The 22467-nt window shown below is 51.6% G+C and overlaps 1 protein-coding gene across 6 annotated transcripts in view; it reads left to right on the forward strand.

Annotated features, from left to right (window-relative positions):
• The window catches only part of LOC106631080 (exocyst complex component 3-like protein 2), a 55593-nt gene extending 42307 nt beyond the window's left edge, over positions 1–13286 (forward strand). For all 6 annotated transcript variants that reach the window (XM_055715694.1, XM_027803439.2, XM_055715695.1 and 3 more), the window contains 5 exons: positions 27–137; positions 1601–1756; positions 4781–4902; positions 6482–6667; positions 8652–13286. In XM_055715694.1, the coding sequence (XP_055571669.1) occupies positions 27–137; positions 1601–1756; positions 4781–4902; positions 6482–6662 (570 nt within the window). In that variant the 3' untranslated portion in view covers positions 6663–6667; positions 8652–13286. The remainder of the gene's footprint in view (positions 1–26; positions 138–1600; positions 1757–4780; positions 4903–6481; positions 6668–8651) is intronic.
• Positions 13287–22467: the final 9181 nt, after the last annotated feature.

Consider the following 22467-nt stretch of genomic DNA (forward strand, 5'->3'; position numbering starts at 1 on the left):
TGACTCCGTCTGTCCCTTTTCCTCAGGGAACACTGAAGGAGCACTTCAAAAAGTGTGACAGTGGTTTTAACCACATCCTCGAATTCTTAAAGCAAAGCTTTTTGGCATTTGGAAAGGAAAAAATAGACAAATATGAGGTAAGAAATAAGTAAGAAAGTAAGAACAAGAAATCACTAAAACTAATCCTTGAACCTCTGGATGGCACAGTATTTGAACATTAATCCAAACTATGATATTGTGTGTTGTTAAAAGGGCTTTTAAAGATCTATTGGCCTCAGTCCAGTTCCTCTCTCCAACAGAGTTGGACATCTTCACTGTGACAGCTAGGACCTTTCTGTAATCTCAGCAGAGAAATCAACAAGTGGAGGAATGTGGAAACTGAGTGTACCTCCTATATACAGAGAGGGAGCACTGGGCCATCTCTGATCCTACCATTCCCCCAGTACCATTATACTGGAAATCTTCTCAGTCTCTAATGCGCTTCAGCCTTAGTTGTAAGGAATATTTATCCCTGTGGTGGAGAGTGGACACATGGATGGCAAGGTGAAAGGTCCAGATCCCCAAAGGATATAGTCTCTCAGGCAGAGGGTTGTCCAAGAACAACCTCACAGAGTACCTTTTTCTCACCTTTACAGTAGCCTAAACAATTTGTCTAGGGTCTCACAACACCCTTGAGTCTGCCTCTTTGGCAATGAGATTGGTACCTGGGGTACCCTCTTTTGCGTGCAGATCGAATTTGCTGCTGTTACCTGTGCCACACATGTCCCCTGAAGCACTGGGCTCCCAGGTCAGCAGGCTTTTTGTCAGTGCTGAATTTAATTTATTCTGAAATGTGGAAAAAAGTAATGGGACAGAAAAAATTAGGAGCGATTCTGATATTGTTCAGAGCCTGTCACTGGACATTATGTCACATTAGTGCTGGGGCAAGCAGCAGCTCGGTGGTGGAGTGCTGTGCCAGAACTGTCTGTCTCTTGCTTTGTCTGTTTTGGACAGGGCTGGGATTTCCTGTTCCTTTGGGCTGCAGCCGAAAACTGCTCTGATTTCAATTGCTAATGAAATGTGGTTTCTGTGCAGCGGCCCATCTCCCCCTAGAAATGCTCACTCTGCCTCTCAGGCATAGCACAGTCTCAGCACTAGGGTTTCTCAGCAGGTAATGGGTGGCTGAGAGATGCCCAGGTGACTTCTTGGTGCTCAACCACAACTGTGTGCCCAAGGGTCTGGCCCTGGGATATGTCTAGTGGGGGTGTTCCAGGGAGGATGGATCTGGCTTTGTAGTCCAAGCTGTCCCCAAGTGATGTGTTGGTTAGCTAAGCCAAGTGTCACTGCTGCTCTGGAGTGTGTGACCTCTGGCTCAGCTAACTGGTCCCATTGCTTTTGGTTGGATGTCTCCACGCTTATCATTGATGTTTATGTCATCCACATACAGCTTGGAGGTACTTTATATGCTAGATCAGGCATTTTAAAGGGATACTTAAACAAATGGGACAGCCATCTGCATGGACTCTATAGCCACTGTCTATGCTGGTCAGAGTCCTACAGGCATAGTCTGGTCCTTGCTTGGTACAGGGAAGTTAATCTGGGCACCTTTGCTCTGGAACAGGCCCTCGTCAAGGCTGTCAACACCATCGTTATTACAGAATATGTGCAGGCCCTCCTGACCACTTCCAGGAAAGCATCCTCTGTGCAGAGAAGGAGGATTGCCAGCAAGATGGAAGAAGATCACAGGATGCTGCAAACTGTCTTTGAAGAGTGTTTAGTAAGTCTTTGGTATGGTTACAGTTTTGCTCTCCATCATCGAGAACAGTACCAGCAGAGGAACAGGCTCTGAAAGCAACAGAAAAGCTTAAGAGGTCTTACCACGGTGGTATCCAGCTTCATAGAAATGACCATCAGATGTGCTGACAGCCTTCTGATCTGCCAGAAGCTGTTAGTTTTTAGTTTTGAAATGTGTGACCAGAGGAGGCAAGTTTCGCACTCCTGCCACTGAAATAAGAATGAGGCGTGTGCCTCTGAGCTGGTGAGACAGCTCCGAAGCTGTCAGCTCCCCTAGGCAAGCCTTTGGTACATGGCGTAGGGTGCAGGTGAGGGACAGCTGTGTTCTCCAGTGCTTTCCCTTAAGCTTCTGGAGCGATGGACCAGATCAGCTGTTCCACATCTTCACCTCTGCAGTGCATTGCCCTGTACGGCTGCTTTTCCCTGAACATGGGGTATGTGTGTTACCCCTCCATCTGGTCTCTTCCCTCCCCGCAGGCCCTTCCCAGTCCCTTGGAGCTGGGCTGACGGCTGCGTGAGCCATTTCCCTGTGCTGCAGCATTCCCTCACAGGCGGAAACATGTTGATGCTGTTGTGGTTGGTGATGGTTGCAGGGAGGAGTGACTCTTCCTGCAGGGGTGGACACCTCACCCCATTAGGAGGTAAGGATACATTGCAGAAGGGATAGATTAGGTGTAAAAGCAGAGCCACACCTTCGAAGAAAACTTGTGGAAAAATGCTAGGTCTGGTTTGCAGAAGCAACACCAGAAGCTTAAAAAAGCCTCTCTGTTTAATTTATAATCCCATGTAATTGGCACTGCTGCACAGGGCATCTGCAGATGCCACCAGGCTGTCACATGGGTCCCTTGATTACCCAAGGGAAGGACTTCAATGCCAGCAGCATCCCCTCCTGCAGCTGCTGCAGCCAGAGAATCACTGCTGTGCAATGTCCCCTGGCACAGCTCTTTTGCAAACGCGGGCTGAGAGTGCTCGGGCATAGCACTTTGTAAGAGGTTGGACTGAGCAGCACGTTAATGGTTGCAAAGTCAGTTGGGTAACAGAACTCAGATATCACCTCAGCTTTACTGGTTTTAATAATTTCACAAGTTCTGAGTCATTCTTATGACTTGTGAATTTAAGTGCTAGGGACTGGAAATATATGTTCTCCCACAGGAGTCCCCCTGCAAGTCATTTGTCAGCAATTCTTACTTTGTCCAAAAAATAAAATAAAATCAAAACGGCCTTCTTTAGGCTTCTCTAAAAAGCTCTCAGACCCATTACAAGTAATGCATTAGTTTCATGGTGGAAAGCTGGAAGCTTCGGGTGCTTTTAGTTGAAGACGCACCTCTCCTGGAGTGATCAGTCACAGATGAGTCAATGCTTGGAGCAATTGAGCCATTGGGAATAGCAGGAGGATCCTCTAATCTTAACTCTTAAGTTTACCAGTAATGCTGTGCTCAGCAGCAGCTTTGGTTGTAATGTGCAAGCTAGTTTTATAGTGTAAAGGAGATACAGGAAATCTAATTATCTACTAAAGCCCTACGTTCAGCTCCGGTGAAAAAAGTCTGCATCTAGTTAGCACTGTTTCCCTTGCATCCCCAGTCTGTTCACTTTCTTACTTGGTGTGGGAGCACCGAAAACCCCAGGGAGGAAATGCATAAGCAATTTGCAGGGGACAGCCTGATCCTCAGTCAAATGAGGTACATGGTTATGCATGCAAAATATGTACTCTGCTGCAACTGAATTTATCGTGCAGTTGCTGCACAGGCTGCACCTGCTCTCTGCCCTCTCCTCAGGCTCTTCCTTCCCCTCCATCCTCAAAAAACGTTAGGAAATACCTTGCTTCTCCCCCAAAAGCAGTACATGTAAAAGGCACTTGGGCACTGCTGACAACCACCTCTTCTTTGGCCTTTTAGATTGCAGGCTGTTTACCTCTGACCTTGCCTGTCTATATAGCACTTAACTAAGTCTGACACCTTTGAATTAATTAGCATTTTGTAATAGTGAGCTTGCCCAGTGTGCAGCTGTACCGTATAGGTGACTTAGGAGCTGAGTACAGCTCGTGCACTGTGCAGAGCTAGACGTGCTGTGTGACTGCAGTGCAGAGGAAGGGAGAGAAGGCTGTCTTCAAATATTACTATTATTTTTAATTTATGTTCAATGCGGAGGTGAGCTGCACCGAGAATGCAGCCTGCTGTTTCTAATGCCCCGTGGAGATCAGAGGAACCTGGGTTTCTCCTGCCCCGGTTTGGCAGCCTGTTCTCCAGGTTTGCTTTGTCACCGAGTCTCTGTTGACGTGATGGCATCAATAATTCAGGGAAGCAGTTTCATCGCATTACTGCACCAATGAAAAATGTGAGCAAGACCTGAAGCTGTCTCCTGGCAGTTCATCCGCATTCTGCTTCCTCCGGCTTTGCTAAAAATGCTGTGTGTTTCTTGATGTGGTTTTCTTCTTCTGTGTGCTCCAGTTTTGAGGGAGCCGACCATATGCAGCATCTACCAGCCATGTCATATCCTTTACAGTGTCCAGCCCTGCTTCCCATTTTTTCTGTTTTTCTGCTACAGGATCTGTGTCCCCTCGCCCTCTCCTCAGGGTCGCTTTTCTGTCCCTGGGCTTGCTCCAGGGCAGCAGAAATATCATCATGTCTGACCAACAGAGCTTGTTTTCACACAGCTACAGGGCTGTGCTTACCTTTGGAAGCAAACCACTTGCCAAAGGCTTCTGACAGCCTTCAGAGCACAGCACATGTGGGGAAAAATGAGGTGCATTTTCCCACTTTGCCAAAGGCAATGCAGGAGGGGAGTCTGCACGCTGCTGAAGGTAGTCACCCAGCCGCCCTGGAAGCAGCCTGTGGCTACACCCGTTTATTTTCTCCTACCTTGGGGGGAAAACAGGCTTCTATACATGCACAGGCAGTCCTGCAAAGCTCCTGACCCACGCAGTGAGATCCCCAGTCTGATATGAGTCCAGCTCTTTATGCTGTGTGCCGTTACCCTTGCCCTGAACACACTTTGCTTCTCTCCCCAGGGTCCAGCAGCTGGTCCCCTCAAGGATCCTATAAAGCCAATTTTAGAACTTATTCAAACTTCTGATGTTGAGGGGATGAAAATAGCCCTTCTGCCCATTCTCAAAGAATTTCCTGATTTAAGGTAGGGTCTTCTTGATTTAACTTCTGTTGTTTTTCAAATGATTACTTGCCACCAGGAGACCTACAGCAACATTAGTCCTGTGGTACTTTTTGCAGTGTGCTGGGTCAGGTACAATGTTTCCCTTTGAATACACTCTGTGCTGCCTATTTGCAGATGTTGATTAATATGGTTTATAACTTCACCAGATGGTAACCAGTGGAGTTGAGGTGTCCATCCGTAAAGGTAAAGGATGGATGAAATGGCTGTCAACAAAGCAGGAATGCTGTGGAAAAATACCACCTGAGTGGACAATTTACAGGCATGTGTGCCAAATGTAGGTTTCAAGAACATCCTTAACTCAGGCATTTCATAACTTGCAAGCACTTGGCTTTTGGATTTAACACTTCATCAATCCTTTTGTGGGTATAACTATTTCCACAAAATTCTAGTGTTTTCAGCAAGAATATACACTTCCATTTCTCACAAGAAGCTGTTAACAGAAATGAAACCCAACTTCTATTAGGAAGGTGAGATCTTAGCTAACTGCATGTGTTCCAAAGTCTGTGGTTTGTTACATCTATCTTTTGTTCTGATGTCTTGTGCTAGTGACTGTATTTTTCCAAGTTAACACGATTACAGTGTAGAGTGCTCTGTCACAGGATGCTGTGAAGGCCAAAAGTGTGAATAGCTTGAAAAGGGGAGCAGACAATGTGTGGTAGATAATTATTTCAGTGCCTATTCAACATGACAGTCATGCTATAACCCCCAGCGAAGGAAGTCCTAAACTGCAGACTGCCAGAAGCAAAAAGCCAAGACAGACATATACTTTGCCTGGTTTCTATATTATTTCCCTAAGCACTTACTACTATTGAAGATTCTATTGAGCTAAAAAGCTGCTTATCTGATACAGCGTAACAATTCTTATTCTTTTACTATATATATACACACACATACATAAATAGTAATATACATATAATACCCACTATATATTTATATAGAAATGTATAGTATAGGAAGCGGGCACAGGAAGTACTCAGAAGAATATTATTTTGATCCAGGTCTCAGAGGAGGTCACCCTGGTGTGAGTAGATGCACTGTTCCTGATTTCAGCAGATTCCCCTATGTTTAAAACTGTTTGGCTTGGATACATTTGCCCTTTTTGTTAATCAGACTAATACGGTGTGGGCCTGCTCAGTGAAGCAATGCTATGTAGAAGAAAAATCCTGTAGCTTTCCAGATGAACAGTAAATGGCTCCACTGAGGGGAGAAAAGATACCAAAAAAGCTTCCAAATGGTCAGATAAGGAGTTACCCAAAACTTACTGTGGCAGATACAGATTTTTTTCCTAGGAAAAACCTGAGGTGAAGTTTTCCACAATTTCACAGGGATGCTGTGTGCGCTGGGCTCGGGATCCATGAGCTCAGTCATATTGCACACAGCCCTTGTCATACAGCCACCTCCTTGTTAGGTGGCCAGAGAGTGTCAAAAAACAGCTCAGCAGCTTCCAATCTTCGGTCTGGTCCAGCAAAACTGAGTGCTAGGAAGCCAGCTTTTTTTTATTGGCTCTTTCACTGACCTGCCCTCTTATTCTTTTGGAAAGGAAGGAACATCTGAGTGCAGTGCTGGACATCAGAGGCTCACTGAGCCGAGAAGACAGAGCTGCTCTCTTGAAGGCATTTCATGATAATTCCAGGGAATCAGAAACAGAAGCAAACTTGCTTTTTGCAGATATAGAAGTAAAACCTAGAAAATATGGACTCTGTGGCTGCCTCTGCTGTTAGCAAAGGTAGGTGTGTGTCTGTTGAGCATGCTTGTGTGTAACACGTGTACAGGCACAGGCATTCCTGCTTACAGGGAGGTGGAACGACTATGGCTGTAGTCACCTTCCTGAGGTCCTCGTTGCTGCATATGCAGATTCTACTTCACTCTCTCTGCCTGCAAATTTCCACCTCATGAAGCATCATGTTGTAGGCAGTGCAGGGTGCCGAATGCTCAGGTGCATGATTCAGGTTACAACAGGGATAAAGGAGGAGATGGAGCTCTTCCTCCCCGCCCTTCTCTCCCATCCGTGTGTCCCTGCAGCAAGGGCTCTCCGCAGCATCCCCTCCCTCCCAGCTCTTACCATGTGTGCTCGGGCAGGGTCTCCCAGGCAAGGGCTGCTGCCTCCTGGCAGGGCATGCTGCGGGATTTTCTCCTCAGTGGTCCTCCTGCTTCCCTGGTGCCGAGGGGAGGGATGTGTGAGCCCCGCCGCTGCCCCCTCCATGAGAGCTGTATTGATTAACCCGGGCTTGGTCCCGTTCGGGTGACTGTGCCCTGCTGGGAGCACCAGAGGTGAGCGTGCCCCCTCCGTGCTGGCAGCAGCAGCCGGTGGCAGAAGGGAGGAGGGATAGAAGTCAGGGGGATGACTGTCACTGTCAGGTCTTAAATCCCCTGCTGTGAATTGACAGGGCTCATCCGGAGCACTTGCAATCCCCTTTCAGTTTCCCAAGGGATTCCTTTGCAGTCACCAATCAGGCATTTATTTTTTTTTTTGTGGGGGTGGGTAAGCTGCAGCAGATCTTGAAACTAAGTAGGTCCTCATGGTTTAAAAGTACTCAGTGGAGAACATGCAGCTGTTTGCTTCACCTTAAATAATCTGCAACTTCTTTTTCGTCCATATTTGTCCAGCTCCAGCTGGGAACCAGAGAATTTTGTTTTATCTTTGCCAAGCCAGAGCCCTCGGCTATCAGAAACAGTCCCCCTCAGTTAATATTTGCAGATTGTCACCAGTCACCTGCTGTTGGATAAGCTGATAGACGGAGTATCTCAGGTTGGGAAGCACAGTCCCTCTCTGCCGCCTCCTTTGCTCTCCGGTGTCACCGTGTATTTATAGCTCCTGCGTTAGCAGATCCGGGATGAGTTATGCAGGGTTCTGACCTGGGGCCTCAAGGCATAAGCAGACAGTGGGCTACCCTGGTAGCAGGGAGGGAAAGCAATTAGAGAAACAATTAATAAGCACACAAGTTTTCCCTTCCTAATGAAAACTAATTCTGATATAATGAACTGGCTATCAGCCACACACTTTTATACCCTCTTTTAAAGGAATTACCCATGGGATCACCTTTGCTTTAGGAGAGATATTCAGGAACATGTTTTTTAAAACACCATAAGTCACTTAATCTCCTGTTTGCTGAAATCCCCTGGGTAAATAGGCTCCCAAACCCCAGAAGACCTGGCTGAGTCTGCAGGGCGGTGGAAGCACATGTGTAGCACAGGTTGGTAGCCTCACCCAAGCTCAGGGCTAGCAGTAATGGTGAAATAAATTATGGGATGTGCTGAAAGGAAGGTCACCTTCCTCCTTCCATCCCAGCCCTGGATTTTGCTGCCATGCTTTGGGGTGTGACCTGCAGGTACGCTGGGAATCGGCTGCTTTCTCCCAGCGAGAAACACAACATTGCACATACTTGTCCCTTCTGTGTGTGGAAGTGTGAGGACTTTGGAAAAGAGTTATCTTTGGTTGTTTGGCATTAGCATGAAATGACCTCTGGGAAAAGGATTGAGCAGGTTTGGCTGGAGTAGGCAGGAAGCAGCAGGGATGCTGCCCACAGCTGTGAGCCCATGGATTGCTTTAGCCAGAGTAGCCCAGGAACCAGAGATTTTCAGCAGGTAAATGTTGATACAGCTTTGTGCAAGAGCCTGGGTGTAGGAACGGTGTTTTTGCTCTTTGGCTGTTGCACATGTTCTGATGAGTGCTGTTTAATTACCCAGCTTTTTTCTTGCTTTCCCCTCAGGCCTGCTGTGAGAAACGTGAGGCCTTGCTCCCACATGGCAGCATCTGCAATCACAGATCCCTGAAAGCTTCAGGGACCCTTGCAGCTGGATCAGCGGAGAAGCCTGGCACTTATGGAAGACACAATTCCTGTACTTTTGCAGGAAAACCATATGGCCCAAATCCTAATCTTCTATGCATAGTCCAAGCAGAAGATGAATGTGAGGGATATGGCAGAAAGACATTCCTTCAAAATTTCCTAGATATTGCCACTCAGCTGAGTCCCAGTGATTATTCCCAGGACGTGACATGGTGGTATGGGGAGGAGGAGGAGGAAGGTTCCTCCTCGCCAAATTCCTCTCTGTTTCCATCCCTTGTTTCATGCAATCTTACACAAAGCGTGACTGCTGTACCACACAGTGTCCTAGCAGATGACATGACATCACAACCTCCCCCAGGGACCCAGGACCCTCCGTTAGGGAATCCTGCCTAGCCTGTGGTGCTGGTGGTGCGTGCAGCTTTGGGCACCTGGATCCACCCCCCTGAAGCCTGACCAGCTCCAGGAGGGGTACAGGCAGAGCTGCTTTTTTTCCTCGCTCCCCACACACGAAGGCTGTGACCTGCTTTGGGGGCAGCCTGCTGTGGTGCTGGCTGTGGGGTGGGGGGCTCTTCCCATATGAGTTTTACAGCTGGCTCTGGAGCAGAATCTTGCATTCATTTTTGTACCTCAGTTACTGGAAATTTCCTCTTGGAGACGGAGGGGAAAGCCTCATGGGAAGCAGGCAGTGAAAGGAGCTGTTTGTCCCAGCCTCTGGGCAAGTTCTGTGCTGTTTTCAGATGTAAATAGGTAGTTCCGCAGGGAAAACACTGACTTTTCTTCCCAGTTATCTATGGACTGGTCACGACCTCCAGCTGGATTTAGTTCAAGGCCCTCCTTTGCTATTGTGTTAAGATAGGCCATTACAGCTCCTCTCTGGCTGTGTAAACAAGCGAAAAAGCTCTGCCACCTCAGACATACCAGTGCTTTTCGGAGCAGCCATTCCCCCTCAGATCTGCTTCCCTAACAAAAAAGGGGCAAATCTGTGCAGCACAGGCTCGGGTGGGTGCTGCTGTACTCTGCAGTGCTGTGCCATCCCCCCAGGGACATGGGGGTCCTGGCCCAGGGGACTTGTCTACCCAGAGCCCTTCATGCAGGCAGGGTCCTGTGAGGTTGACAGGAGTTGGGGCAGGTTTATAATTGTCATGAGCTTTGTTCCGGACATAGCGCTGAGAGCATGGCGAGTGGCAGAGAAGAGGAAAGCAGCAGGCTGCTCCGTGGCCAGGGAGAGTCCTCTGTGAGCTTTTGGGGCACCAGCAGAGCTCAGCATCATTACACTCCCTCCCTCATATCATTAAAGGGCAGTGAGAGCAGCCCGTGGCCCGCCTGCCCTTCCTGACTGCGTGTCTGCTTCAAAAGCCCAGCTCCTGCATCTCTTGCATTTTATAGCTGTTCATTGCAGCTTTGGTGAGACCTTTCCCAGGATGTGGGGACGTTGTGGGAGCTGGGGGAGCTGTAGCTTGGACAGGTAGGTGTGGGTCAGGCTGTGGGGCTGGATGGACACCTGCCCTCTGAAGGGTTTCAGCCCTGCTGGGCACACTGGGCCCATCACCCTCCCCTCCTGCCTAATTGCACATTATTTTCAAGGGCGGGAAGGGATGACGGACCCGACTGTGACAGCAGGGTCAGGTCAGCCTCTGCCGATGGGTATTTCAAGCAATGAGCCTTCCAGAGAAAATAAATAAACCCCCCTCTGACATTTCGATCACGGTCAGGCTAAAAATAATCCCACAGCATGCGGATGGCTCCTGCCATGTACATGTCGATGCCTATGTACGTCTGCCGTTTGACATTCGCAGTAAGCTGAGGGTATGTCCTGCTTGCAGGCAGTGGCTGGGAGCCATGGGGGAGGCTGGGCTTGCTGCTACTGACCCTTTGGATGAGATGGCTGAGGACAAGCCACGCGCCATCACGGCTGTGCCTGTCTCTGCAGCGTGGGCAGGGGCTGGGCAGCATCTTCTGCTCTCTGCTTGTGCAGAGGAGCACCGCTTCCAATGAGGTTTCGTAGCGGTGAGTTTCTGCACCCTACGTGTAGCATCCAGTCTTGGAGAGGGCAAATAAAGACTTGAATCTGTCCATGAGGTTTAGTTGCTGGCAGCACACCTGAGGTTTTCCAGAGCGGAGGGCTCAGGGATGTTGGCTGAGGTGGGCATGGGGGGGTCATGGGGAGAGGCCACCTGGTGTGGAGACAGATGGTGTGAGCGGGTTGTCCTCAGCCACCTACGAGTCTCCTGGGGAGAGCAGATGTTGTGTGGGGAGGCTCCTGGTGCCTCCCCAGGAAGGGAGGCAGCAGAGAGGGGATGCTGGGTCACTCCAGGGACTATCTGGGGTGATCAAGGAAGGGAGGGAGGCTGTGGGGAAGGGGGATCAGGCATTTCCCTTATCTGGGGGAATTGTAACCCACTCTGCTGTGTGCCCTGACCTTCCTGAATGACCCAGCCTCCTCCTCTCGAGCCTTCACGCTAGGCTGGGGTTAAAGCGCTTGTGTGGGATTTGTGTTGCTCTCTGTGGAGGGCTGGGAAGCAGGGTCACGCTCAGAATCCTTCTGCAGGATTATCTTGTGGCCTCAGGATGTGGGCAGGGGCAGTACTGCCATTTCCATCAGCCTGCGAGGGCCACCACAGAACCGTGCTGAGCATCTCCCACTTGCCTTCATGTCCAGTGGTACCATTGCCACGTGCAGGCCAGGACTGCTTGGAGCTCAGCACCTAGAGGGTCCCGGCACAAAGACCCTTTCCCACTCCCTCTGCTCACTGGGATCCCCTTGGTGCCAGGGTCATGCCACTGCCATGCTCACCCACAACCCAGACGTGCCAGCCCCGGGGACATGGGCAGCGAGAAGTGACATGCTGCTCCTGGTGGTTTGATGCCCTGGCTTTTTTGGAAGCTGCTCTCTGTCCATGATCTCTCTGGCTCTGCACCAGGCCGACGGTTTGTGTGGTGAGCGATGATTTGTCACCCATGTCCCCCACACTGCTCGGGGCTGGGGTTTGGCTGGTCTTTTTGAGGTGGTGTGTGTGGCACAGCCTCGCCAGCCATCCCTGTCATTTGAGCTCTCATCTCCCAGGGTCACCTTCAGTCACCTTCAGTGCTCAGTGCTGAAGACAGTGGAAAACAGATGCTCCTTAATTATGCTGCAGGGTCTGAGGAAAGACCTGACATTTGCTGAGGTGCCAGCTGTGCTTCCCCGGTTGATTTGGTGGCTTTGCCAAGGATGTGTGACAGTGAAGGGAGGGCTCAGTGATGGAAAAACAGGTATTGCTGAGGGTTTTGGACATGCTGAGCTGTGTTGGATAGCAAATGTGCACGAGGAGAATCAATCCCTAAAACTGTGAGACCTTAGAGAAGGCAAGCCACTAGTGGATTGCAAAATTATACAGTAAATTGTGTTTTATTCCCTTTCTTCTCCTCTCACAAGAGGAGCCTGTCAATGCTGGGAAACTAGTACACTGGTCCCTGTATTAACTGGAATAACTTGCACCCGCTTTTGAGGCTCTCCAGGCTCAGGCTCTACCAGCTCCCAGCTGGGAGCGATGCTCGACCCACGGGTGGGATGGGTGCACGTGCAGGGTCGGTGGCACCACAAAAGCCATGGCAGGTAATTTCCCTGCAGGGAAACACCGCAGCACATGGCTGAAGGCTTCATTTTAAGGCTGAAATGTCAGCCTTTACCCCAGCACCCCCCCGCTTCGTGCGGGATGGAGGCACCACCAGCATGTGCTGAAGCCTCTTGCTCTGGCCGGAGGGCTGGGCTCGGTCCCCCCAGTGTCCCCCTGCCGGCACCCCGGGCTGGGAAGGGTACACACCTGGTGCCATCTAGTGGCACTGGGACACAGAAAAGGCCCTGGCTCTTTTATCTTTCTTGTTTGTATTATTATTATGGGGTATTACAGGGGTATACGCCTGCGTGGCATATCACTTGTGTGGGCTGTAAGTGGCCCCTTACTGGGGTGCTGGGGATTCTGGTGTAAAGTAGGATGCACAGAGCGTGTAGATATTTCTGCCAGCCAAGTAACAGGCAGTTTTGTGGGAAGATGGCGAAATAAAGTGATGAGCAGAATTGTCAGGTTGTGTCCTGCACTTTATAAAAACAGCCGGAGCACGCGAGTGCACGCAGAGGCTGAGAGCCAGGACCCGAGGAACTGTTTTCTTCCCTCTCCACAGCAGCTGGAGTTCCTGCTGCAGTGAAGGGCTTTAGGGTAAGGTTGGCTTAATCTGACCTAAGGCCATATTGGCACCAGAAGACAGGTTTCTGCCCTCACCTCTGGATGCCTGTCCACCACCTGCATCGTGTTGGAGGTCAGCTCCACTTCTGCGATAGCAAATGAACAGCTGAAATAAATAGTCCTGCATGGGTTTGCCTCCCTCCTTCTCTCCCCACAGCGGCACCTTTATCTGCACAGATTTAGACACACATACAAACACACCTATAAAAGCACAGAGGGGCAGTTACCTCTCTCTGAGCTCTAGCTGACAGCTCTGCACCTGCTAACTCTCCTATCACCATCCCCAGGGCTGTGGTTTTCAGACTCCTCCCAGCCACCCTCCCAAGCCGCCCCCTTGCCCGCACCAGACTGGGATGTTCCCTTGCTGGGAGTTTGCTTGCTGCTACCTGCAGCTTGGCAGAGCGCGTGGGGCAGTGGGGCTGCTGTGCCTGCCCACCCTGGCTCACCCAGCCTCTGCGGGGGCCACTGTGCACTGCTCAGAGGGGCTGCTCTCAAAGGGGTGCCAGTCTGCCAGCAGCTGAAATAAATGGGCTGGGTTTAAAACAGCTGCTGGGAAACCCCCCGTGTTTCAGGGCTGGGACAAAGTATTTGCAAGGACTTTTACAAGAGCAGACTGTCTGGAGTGGTTTGTTATATCATATATCCTTTCAGGGTTTTGGAACAAAATGCAAAGCAAATTTGGTTCACAGATGAGTATCAGGATTTTTTCTTCACTGGATTATACCCTCCGGACTTCTCTACACTGGTCTTCTGTGCTTAATACAAGTACTATGCTGAATGATCTCATTTTTTTCCCCTCCAGACTGCCCAGTGCTGAGAAAGACCTGAATCTCCATTCCCAGACACCAGCTGTGGCTCCTGCTGGTGCTGCCACATGGTCCATGGCCCATTTCACTCATGACATGGTGCATAGGGACATGGTTTGGTGGTGGACTTAGCATAGTTAGGTTTACAGTTGGACTCAATGATCTTAAGGGTCTTTTCCAACCTAAATTATTCTACGATTCTATCATTCTGTGTCTGCTGGCGTCTCATCCAGCATGAACTAAACCTGGGAGGGAGAGCTGGGTCAGGCAAGGGGAAGGATGAGCCCATGCCGAGGTGCTGCAGCCCAGAAAGGAGCTGGGGTAGCTGCTAAACACCAGCTCTTTGTTAAAAGCTCTGCAGAAGGGGGAGAGCACTTTTGTGTGCAGGCTGAGGGCTGTGCTCTGCCTGGTGTGAAGCACCCATGTAAAGACCAGCATGGAAGAAGCCTTGGCGCTGCACAAGACTGCATTTGGCAATCCTGCCACATGTCAGTGGCCTCACACCCTTGCTGCATGGGTGACAACATACCAGGAGTGTCCTGGTGTGGGTGGCAGCACCTGTCTGTGCATGCAGCTCTGGGCTGGGGCCACTCAAGGGCAACCTCATCCCCTCAGGCTGGAGCTGCTCCTCACACCTGCGGGTCTCCCTGCTTCAGCTCCAGGCAAGGCTGTTCGGCCAGGGCAGCCAGGGGCTGGTGTGGGGCTGCTCTGCCAGCTGCCCAGAGAAGTTGTGGAGTCTCCTTCTCTGGAGACATTCAAAACCTGCCTGGATGCGGTTCTGTTCAGCCTGCTTTAGGAGAACCTATTTTAGTAGGGTATTGGACTAGGTGATCTCTGGAGGTCCCTTCCAACCCTGACTGTTCTGTGATTCTGTCAGTGGAGCTGGGGAGTTCGGGGGCTGCTGGCTGCCCCCGGTGCTGCTGTGGAGAGGCAGTGGTGATGGTGCCTGGGCACGAGGCTGAAGGACAGGCTGCAATGGGCAGGACACAGCCACAACTGCACCTTGGTCCCGTGCACGGCAGCAGAAGGGAAAGCACCGACCCCTCCTCTCTGTGCTGCGACCTGCCTGTCTTGAGAGATGACTCGGGCAGTTGCTGCTGGAGTGGCTGGACATCCCTGACAGTGTGTGCCCCCAGCGTGGGCACTGGTGATGCAGAGCCTCTGTGGGGGCTGACTCAGCCAATAACCCACATGGTGATGGCCTCAGGGGCCTTGCTGTAATCATGTTTCATGACCTTTCATGATGAAGAATCTTTTGCAGGTTGCCCAGGTGCCTGGGATGCGGCCCTGGGCTGGCTGCCAGGACACATTGGTGATGGGCTTTGCCAGCTCTCCTGTAAAGCAGCAGCACGGAGCAAATTGCAAAGAGCGAGGCATCTGCCTGCCAGGGTGCAGCCCTGGGCTGGGGGTGCTGCAGCACCCCCTCCCATGTAACTCATTGCAGCTGTTAGTGAGGTCTGGTGTTACCCCTCAGCCCTGTGCCAGCAGGTCCCCTGGCAGGGGGGCTGCCTCTGCTGCCTGCTCTCAGGGCAGACCCCAAACACAGCCCTGCGTGTGGTCACCTCAGAATCACTCAGGCTGGATAAAACCTTTGAGATTAAGTCCAACCGTTAACCCAGCACTGCCGAGCCCATCCGCTAAGCACCGCATCTGCACATTTTTTAAACACCTCCAGGGATGGTGATTCCACCACCTCCCTGGGCAGCCCGTGCCAGTGCTTGGCCACCCTTTCGGTGAAGAAATTTTCCCAGTATCAAAACTAAACCTCCCCTGGCAGAACTTGAGGCCGTGTCCTCTTGTCCCATCACTTGCTGTCTGCGGGAAGAGGTAAACGTTCGGAGGCTGTGGGCAGGTGGGGGTCGGTCTCTTCCCCCCCAAGCGAGGAGGTCCGATCGCCCCCGCCTGCAGCCTCAGCCGCGCCCCCCGCCCCGTGTTGCCGGGCTGCCGCTAGGTGGCGGTAAAACCCGCCGGAGCGCCCGAGACTGGCTGCGGGGCACGGCCCGCGCGTGGGGCAGGGGGGGCTGCGGGGCTGCGGGGCTGCGGGGGGGCTGCGGGGCTGCGGGGGGGCTGCGGGGCTGCAGGGCTGCGGGGCTGCGGGGCTGCGGGGCTGCGGGGGGGCTGCCCGGCACCCCGGCGGGGCGGGGGCGCGGCGGCGCTGCGGGACGCGGGGGATCCCTCCGGCCAAACCCGTGCCCAGTGCCGGGCCAGCGCTGGCCCGTGGCCAGCCGCTGCGTGACACCCCCGGCCAGCCGCTGCGTGACACCCCCGGCCAGCCGCTGTGTGACACCCGCGGCCAGCCGCTGTGTGACACCCGAGGGCCCCGTCCCGCCGGCTGCCACCCTCGTGGCACAACCAGCGGCAAATCTGCTGCCTCCTGGGGGCACCGACACGTACCCGTGTCCTGCCCTGCCACCCAGTGCGGGCCCTGGGGGTCCCGGCCCCGGGGGGCTGCAGAGCCCCTCGCCGGCAGGCTCACCCCGCTCTCCCGCCAGGGTGATGCGGTGGGGCCGGGGGACCGGCTCTGTGCCCTGGAGAAGGGGTCACAGACGAGCCCCCTTCTCCCATCCTGCTTGCGCTTTTCGTCCCGCTAGCACCCTGCCAGCTGGCTCGGCTTTCTGTGACAGGTCTGTCCCCACCCTGGCCAGCCCTCACCCTGCCCAGCGGCTCCCCAGCTGCAGCCGGCTCCTCCCGTGCCCTGAGGAAAGCCCTGCTGCCAGCTCTCGCCCTGCTGGCAGCTGTCCTGGCACAGGGGACCTGCCCATCCCCGGGCTGCGGCTGCCCTGGCTGTCCAGGTGCTGGTGCCTCGGTCCTGGGGGGTCCTGCAGCAGCGCTGCGAGGGGAGGAATGCCATGAGAAACGAGGTGTGCTGGTGGGACAGACAGGCTCCAGAGGCAGAGCTCTGGCACCTTTTCCCTTGCTGCCTGCTCCAACACCAGGGCCGTGGAGGAGCGCAGAGCTGCCGGCAAACCTTGTGCATTCACAACGTATGAGCAAGCCTTGAGCGAGTGGTTTCCTAGGAATGATCAGGGAAGAGCTGCCATCACGCAACCAGGGTTTGGTATCAAAGACACCATGGAGCTGAAGACGGCCTTGCCTTGCCTTGCTTTCCCCTTACTGTGTTTCTTTCTGAAGCATTTTTTACCGGTTTGAGGACCAACATCTTGCCTAGCCCTGCCGTCCTTCATAAAGTAGACTATGTTGGTTTCTTCAGTGCTTACTTGGACATCAATTTTCTGGACTGTCAGTCATTCTCTCTCTTTTCTTTTGGACTCTAGAGTGCCAAGAGTGGATGCTGTACAGTAGCCAAGATCCGATGATGACAGCTGGAGCAGGGGAGTTTGTTTCCATGTTGTCCAGGTGTCACTCCTTTTTGCAAGCCCCAGCTAGAGGTTTCCTCTTTCACAGCAGTGTGTTGACACAACCCGTTCATGACCCATCATTACTGCAGAGTGTTTGGGTTTTTGCAGTTATTACTGAATGGACAATTTCCTCCCTGTATTTGTGCAGTTGTTTACTTCTGTATCATTGCCATAAGCTGTTCTTGTTCTGGTTGAATTGCATTCTATTGATTTTTTTGTTTTACTAGATAAATTCAGATTCTGTTCCTTATCCCTGGTCACCACATATACAGTCCCTGAATCTCTCATGGGCATCTTCTGGGTTTCAGCATCCAAATTATTAATGAACCTGGCTCAGTCCAGACTCCTGTGGACTCACACTCAATTGCTCTGATCATGAACCTCCATCCAGTTCTGTGACTGCCTCCCAGCAGCTTTGCAAGAGCAGACCCTCAGCCTGAGGTCTGTAGGCCCAGAGAGATGTGCGATGCTCCCGAGACCTGCACCAAGCCATGGCCAGCAGTAACACCCCTTCTGTTCTGCTGCCTTGTCCCTGCAGTGCTTGGCACTGGCAGGGACCATGGTTGCTATTTGCATGAATGGTACTTGAGACGGTGTCAAAAACCTTACTGAAGTCAGTAGTCCCAACATCTGCAGCTGCTCTGCTCTCAGGGAGGAGAAACTCCTTCCATGGAGGGAGAGGAAATGGATTTATGCAGAGCAAATTTGATTAAAACAGTCTTGGCGTATTGTCTTGGTATCATTCTCGTACTTAAACCTTTTTAATTCTACCAGTATTTTTCCAGGAAATAGCCCCAGGGCTTATTCCTCTCCCTCTTTTAAGATCAGCACTGCTTGCTCTTGCCCAGGGAGCCCCCTCTTTCTCGGCCATTGTGGTGGATGGCTGTGAGATAGTTTCAAGCAATTTTCCAAACATGCTGTGCTGGGACAAGTTGGGTGGATGAAATCTGCCTCTGGAAGCCTCTGATTTATTTAGGCTGCAGTTGGATGCACAGTTTGTTAGCATTATCTTATTTCATTTATTTTTTGGCAGCGTTGTTGGTGTAAGCAGCTCCCACCACATGTCCCCACCCCTGGTGCTAGTGCTGCTGTTGGGGGCTGGGGAGGGGGCAGCTGTGATGGGTGACAGGCTAATGCTTAAGCCTGTGCTGCTGCTGGAGCAGATGCATCTCTGAGCACTTACAGTTGTGTTCCCCTGGTGATCCTCATCCTTCAGTACCAGCATCTGCGCTTCAGTTTGCCAGTTGCTCCCCAGATGCTTGTGCCACAGTTTTATATGAATCTCCTGGAATTTCAATAACTTGTTTTCTTTCTGTAATGCCTTCTCAAAGTTCAGAGGATTAAGGAATTTATGATTCAGCTGAATTCCCATCATGCTGCACATCCTCCTTCTGCACCGGGAGATTTCTTCATGCCTTCAATATTATTTCCTGAGGAGCTGCCTGCTCCTCTAAATGCCACTTTCTTCCTAGACTGACCTGCCGCAGGGTCTCTCCTGTCACATCTGTGCCTGCTGCAACCTGCCTGCACCGACTTAATTTTCCCAGCTCCTCCTGTCCTGAGAATCAGTGTCTCTCTGGTCTCCCCGTCCCTGGTGCCTACCTTCCTCTGCCCAGGGCCAGATTCCTTCTCCTACCCCATGAAGAAGGGGGTCAGGAAAGCAGCACTGAGCCCTGCATACTCAGTGCAGGGGTGAGGAGCATTTCCCAAGGCATCTGTGGAGGCTCAGGCTCACAAGAGGCATCCGTGGCATCAAAGCAGGGCAACCTACAGGTATGGCTAGGTTGAGCCTGTCGGGAAGGTGGGAAGGATGCATCAGAGCTGGGAGCCCTGGAAGGAAAAGGGGATCTCTCCAAAATAGCAGACTAGGGGGTATAAGAGATCTGGGAAGGAGCACAGCCCAGAGGCTGAGGACAGCCAGGCTGCCTCACACACATGGGAGCCTTCAGTGCTGCCAGCCTCTGGGGCAGCGCGGGGCCGTTTTGGGAACGGGTACTGCCCTGAGTGGGTGCGCTCCAGATAAACCACTTCTGCAGCTGAGCTTTGGGCTGAAAAGGCTTTAGGATGCCAGGGGAGACCTTGGCACATGGCCCTGGGAAGAGCTGTCAGACAGCAACACTGTGCCTCAGTTTCCATGTTAAAGCTGCAGCCCTGCTGCTCTGTGCCGTGCTGCATTTTGCCATGCATGTCCCAGCTGCAGGAAGGTGCAGGGAGTTTGTCCTGTCTCGCTGCAAGGCCATGCATCAAATCCGTGGTGTCTGGCTTGTGTCTGTCCTGGTCTTCAGCAGAGGTGGAGCTGCCAAATGTCCTGAGGTTATGGCCTGTGTTTAGGGTTTTCCCTCTGCTATCCCAGCAGAATGCTGGGGTTATATTTAAGGGCTGGCATGGCTGGAAGGATGCGGGAAAGGGAGCAGTTCTGGGAAGTCACATGTCTCCCCAAGCCTTGGAAACAGTGGAGGCTGCCAGGCATGATGCAAGCTCATATTTCTGCATGCTTCGAGGACTGTGTCAAAGCAAGGCTGTAGCTACCAATGAAGGCAGAGTGTGATTTGAGCCATTTGGTTGGAAAATATGTATTCTTCCCAAAGAGGCAGCCCCTCTATCTGTGGAGAAATGACAGAGAGCTGCTCCGAAGGAACAACACTCTGGGTTCATTTAGACACCACCTGATTTCCATTTTCATAAACGCAGAGATGCTTATGGTAGCCTTCAAACCTTTTGCACAATGCTGGACTCCTATGGTTTCAGCACTGATGACACTCCCCTTTCACCTCAGATAGGATGCAGCTGGGTACCTCTCCCTTGGCCATAAGGGAGGGCTGTGTACGAGTTCCTCTGCTGAGCAGGTTCTCCTGGGGCTGCCGGGCTCTGCCGGCATAGGCAGGGCAGCACTGCTGCACCACTGAGGTGCTGACACTGTAAAGACATTGAGAGCAAAGGCTGTCCTCTAGCCTGGGCTGATGCTTCCAGCATCTCCCCCAGGGCTGTAGGAACCAGCATCAGGGGGCTTGGGGACAAGCCTGTCCTCTGATAGTCACTAGTTTTGGAAAGCCAAGTTGTTGGCCAGAAGGATCTCCACTGAAGTCCTTCATGTCTAAAAACACAAGCAGAAGAGAGTTGCCCCAGTAATGGATGTGTTGTCAGTGAGAGGGTCCAGCAGGTGGGTCTGGACCACACGGCCAATGAACAGCGGTTGCAGAAGCTGGGCTTGCTTAACCTGGCAAAGAGGAAGATAAAAGAAGATGTGACATCAACCTACGTGAGTGGTGGTTACAGTAGTGACAGAGTCAAAGTCTTCTCAGTAGCAGCAGGTGATGCACCAAGGGGAAATGGGCCAGACTGTGGTTTGGAAAGTTCAGGTTCAATGTCAGGGAAAAACTTCTGCCCTAGAAGGTGGTGCAGCTCAGAGAGGTAGAGGATTCTCCAGTTGGAGATTTTTCAAGACTTTGCTAGGCAAAACCATGGGATGACCTGAGTTAGTACTGGCAATGGACCTGCTTTGAATGGGAAGGTGGAGTGGAGGCCCCCAGATCTCCCTTTCAGCGGTGCTGTCACCCTGGGAGCCCTGTGGCCAGGCCAAGCTTTACTTACAGCTTGTCCGAGTGCTTATGTATGATGGATCATCACTTCTCACCCACCTGAAAAGAAGTGGGAGGTGAAGGCTCTGGGGACTCTGTCTGAGGAGTTTATTCCCAATCATAGGGTGAGAGGGAGTACGATGGAGCAGAAAGCTGGAGTGAAGAACACTTACCATTCTCTAATTTTTAAACATTGGCCTACTGTACTAAAAGAAAGGGCAAACAAAGAGAGGGAAAACTTCATTAAGTAAGTGGACTAGAGGGGTTTGCATCTCCTCAGTGTCAGGAGTCTGTTTTCTTCACCACACACCACACTGGGATAGGACCAGATGGGACAGATGAAGTCCCTGCTGGTGACCAGAAAAGGGTAGAGTGGAAGGACAGGAATTTCCTTGTGCCACTGGATGGTCCTTCCCAGTCTGAAGCTTGTCAGCATTGAGTACCTATATTTTTGTATTGCTTCCTGGGAAGCCAGGCCTCCCAAGAGCCTGTGGCATGGGTGGAATTTCCTGCAAGGCCCTGCTTTATCAAGGCATGGAACCAAGAAGTGGTGCTTGCTTGGGAAGTTTGTTCTTGTTGACATGACTGGAGTATAAACACATGTCCTAGCTGCACACAAGGATGTGAGGCAGAGCTCCAGGCTCCCATGAAACCAGAATTCCACAGTGAAAACATTTGGGAGTTCTTGGTGAGCTAAAGCTGACTTAGATTTGTAAGTGCAGTTCCTCTCTTCTGAAGACTTTCCCTCTCTTTAATGTAGTATCAGCCTTCTTCTGTTTTTCTGCTGGGTGACAAGAAGAAAGAGCACAGAAGATATTTTGGGGGAAGAACTACAAGAAGACTGATTTAGCAATCTGACTTCCCATACTGCTTTTGGGATTGAAAATGAGCACAACGGAGGTTTGGCAGAGTCTAAGGGTGACCTTTCACAGAGGCACTCACTGCTTCTCCTGAACTTCTGGCACTACATCAAAATTGTTAAAATAAACACAAAATTCAGATTGTATGGAGCCAAGTGACACAAGCCACAAGCCTCAAATAGCTGGGTAGTCTGGCAGCAGGATAGCTGCGTGGGTCAAGTGCCCAGTGTCCTACCTGAGACAGTGACCAGAATAGATGTCCAGGGAAGGCAGAAGGGATGGGAGAAGCATGATCCGCCCCCACATACTCTCCCAGACACCAATAATTTGCAGCTTATGCAATTCCTGAGCCAGAGCAGTGTCTGTATTTAAGAACCTTCAGTGTTGTTTTGTTTCTCTTGCCCCCTCTCCATCCTTGAGCTGGCTGCTTTCTGCATACAGCTTAGCTCTTAACAACCACAGCATCCTGTAGCAGGAGCTGCTGCAGCCTAATTACACCTTGTGTGAAAAAAGCTTCAGTTTTCTGGCTTTGGGTCATGCACCTACTACCTTCCTCTGATACCTCTTGTGTAGGAAGAGACAGTTTTCTTCTTTCCACCCTCTGTACTCCTCCATTATTCTGCAGACCCCCATCCTCAGTTGTCCCATTTCCAGCTGGGAGAGTCCTGTCCTGCTCACCGAGAAGCTGTTCCAAGCCTCTGCTCTAGACCTACTGCTCATCTAGGTAGCACCTCTTTAAGATGGAGGGACCCAAACTCACAGTCCTCGAGCTGAGGCTGCCGTGAGTCTGTTATGGCATGATTTCTTGTTCCTGATCTGTTCCCTTTTTCCCATCTTATTAAGTCCTCACATTTAATTTGAGATTTCTTCTTTCTTCCTCACATTAAGTAACATTTCCACAGAGCTATCTGC

The sequence above is a fragment of the Falco cherrug genome, chromosome 7 (genome assembly GCF_023634085.1).
Source record: "Falco cherrug isolate bFalChe1 chromosome 7, bFalChe1.pri, whole genome shotgun sequence".
Lineage (NCBI taxonomy): Eukaryota > Metazoa > Chordata > Aves > Falconiformes > Falconidae > Falco > Falco cherrug.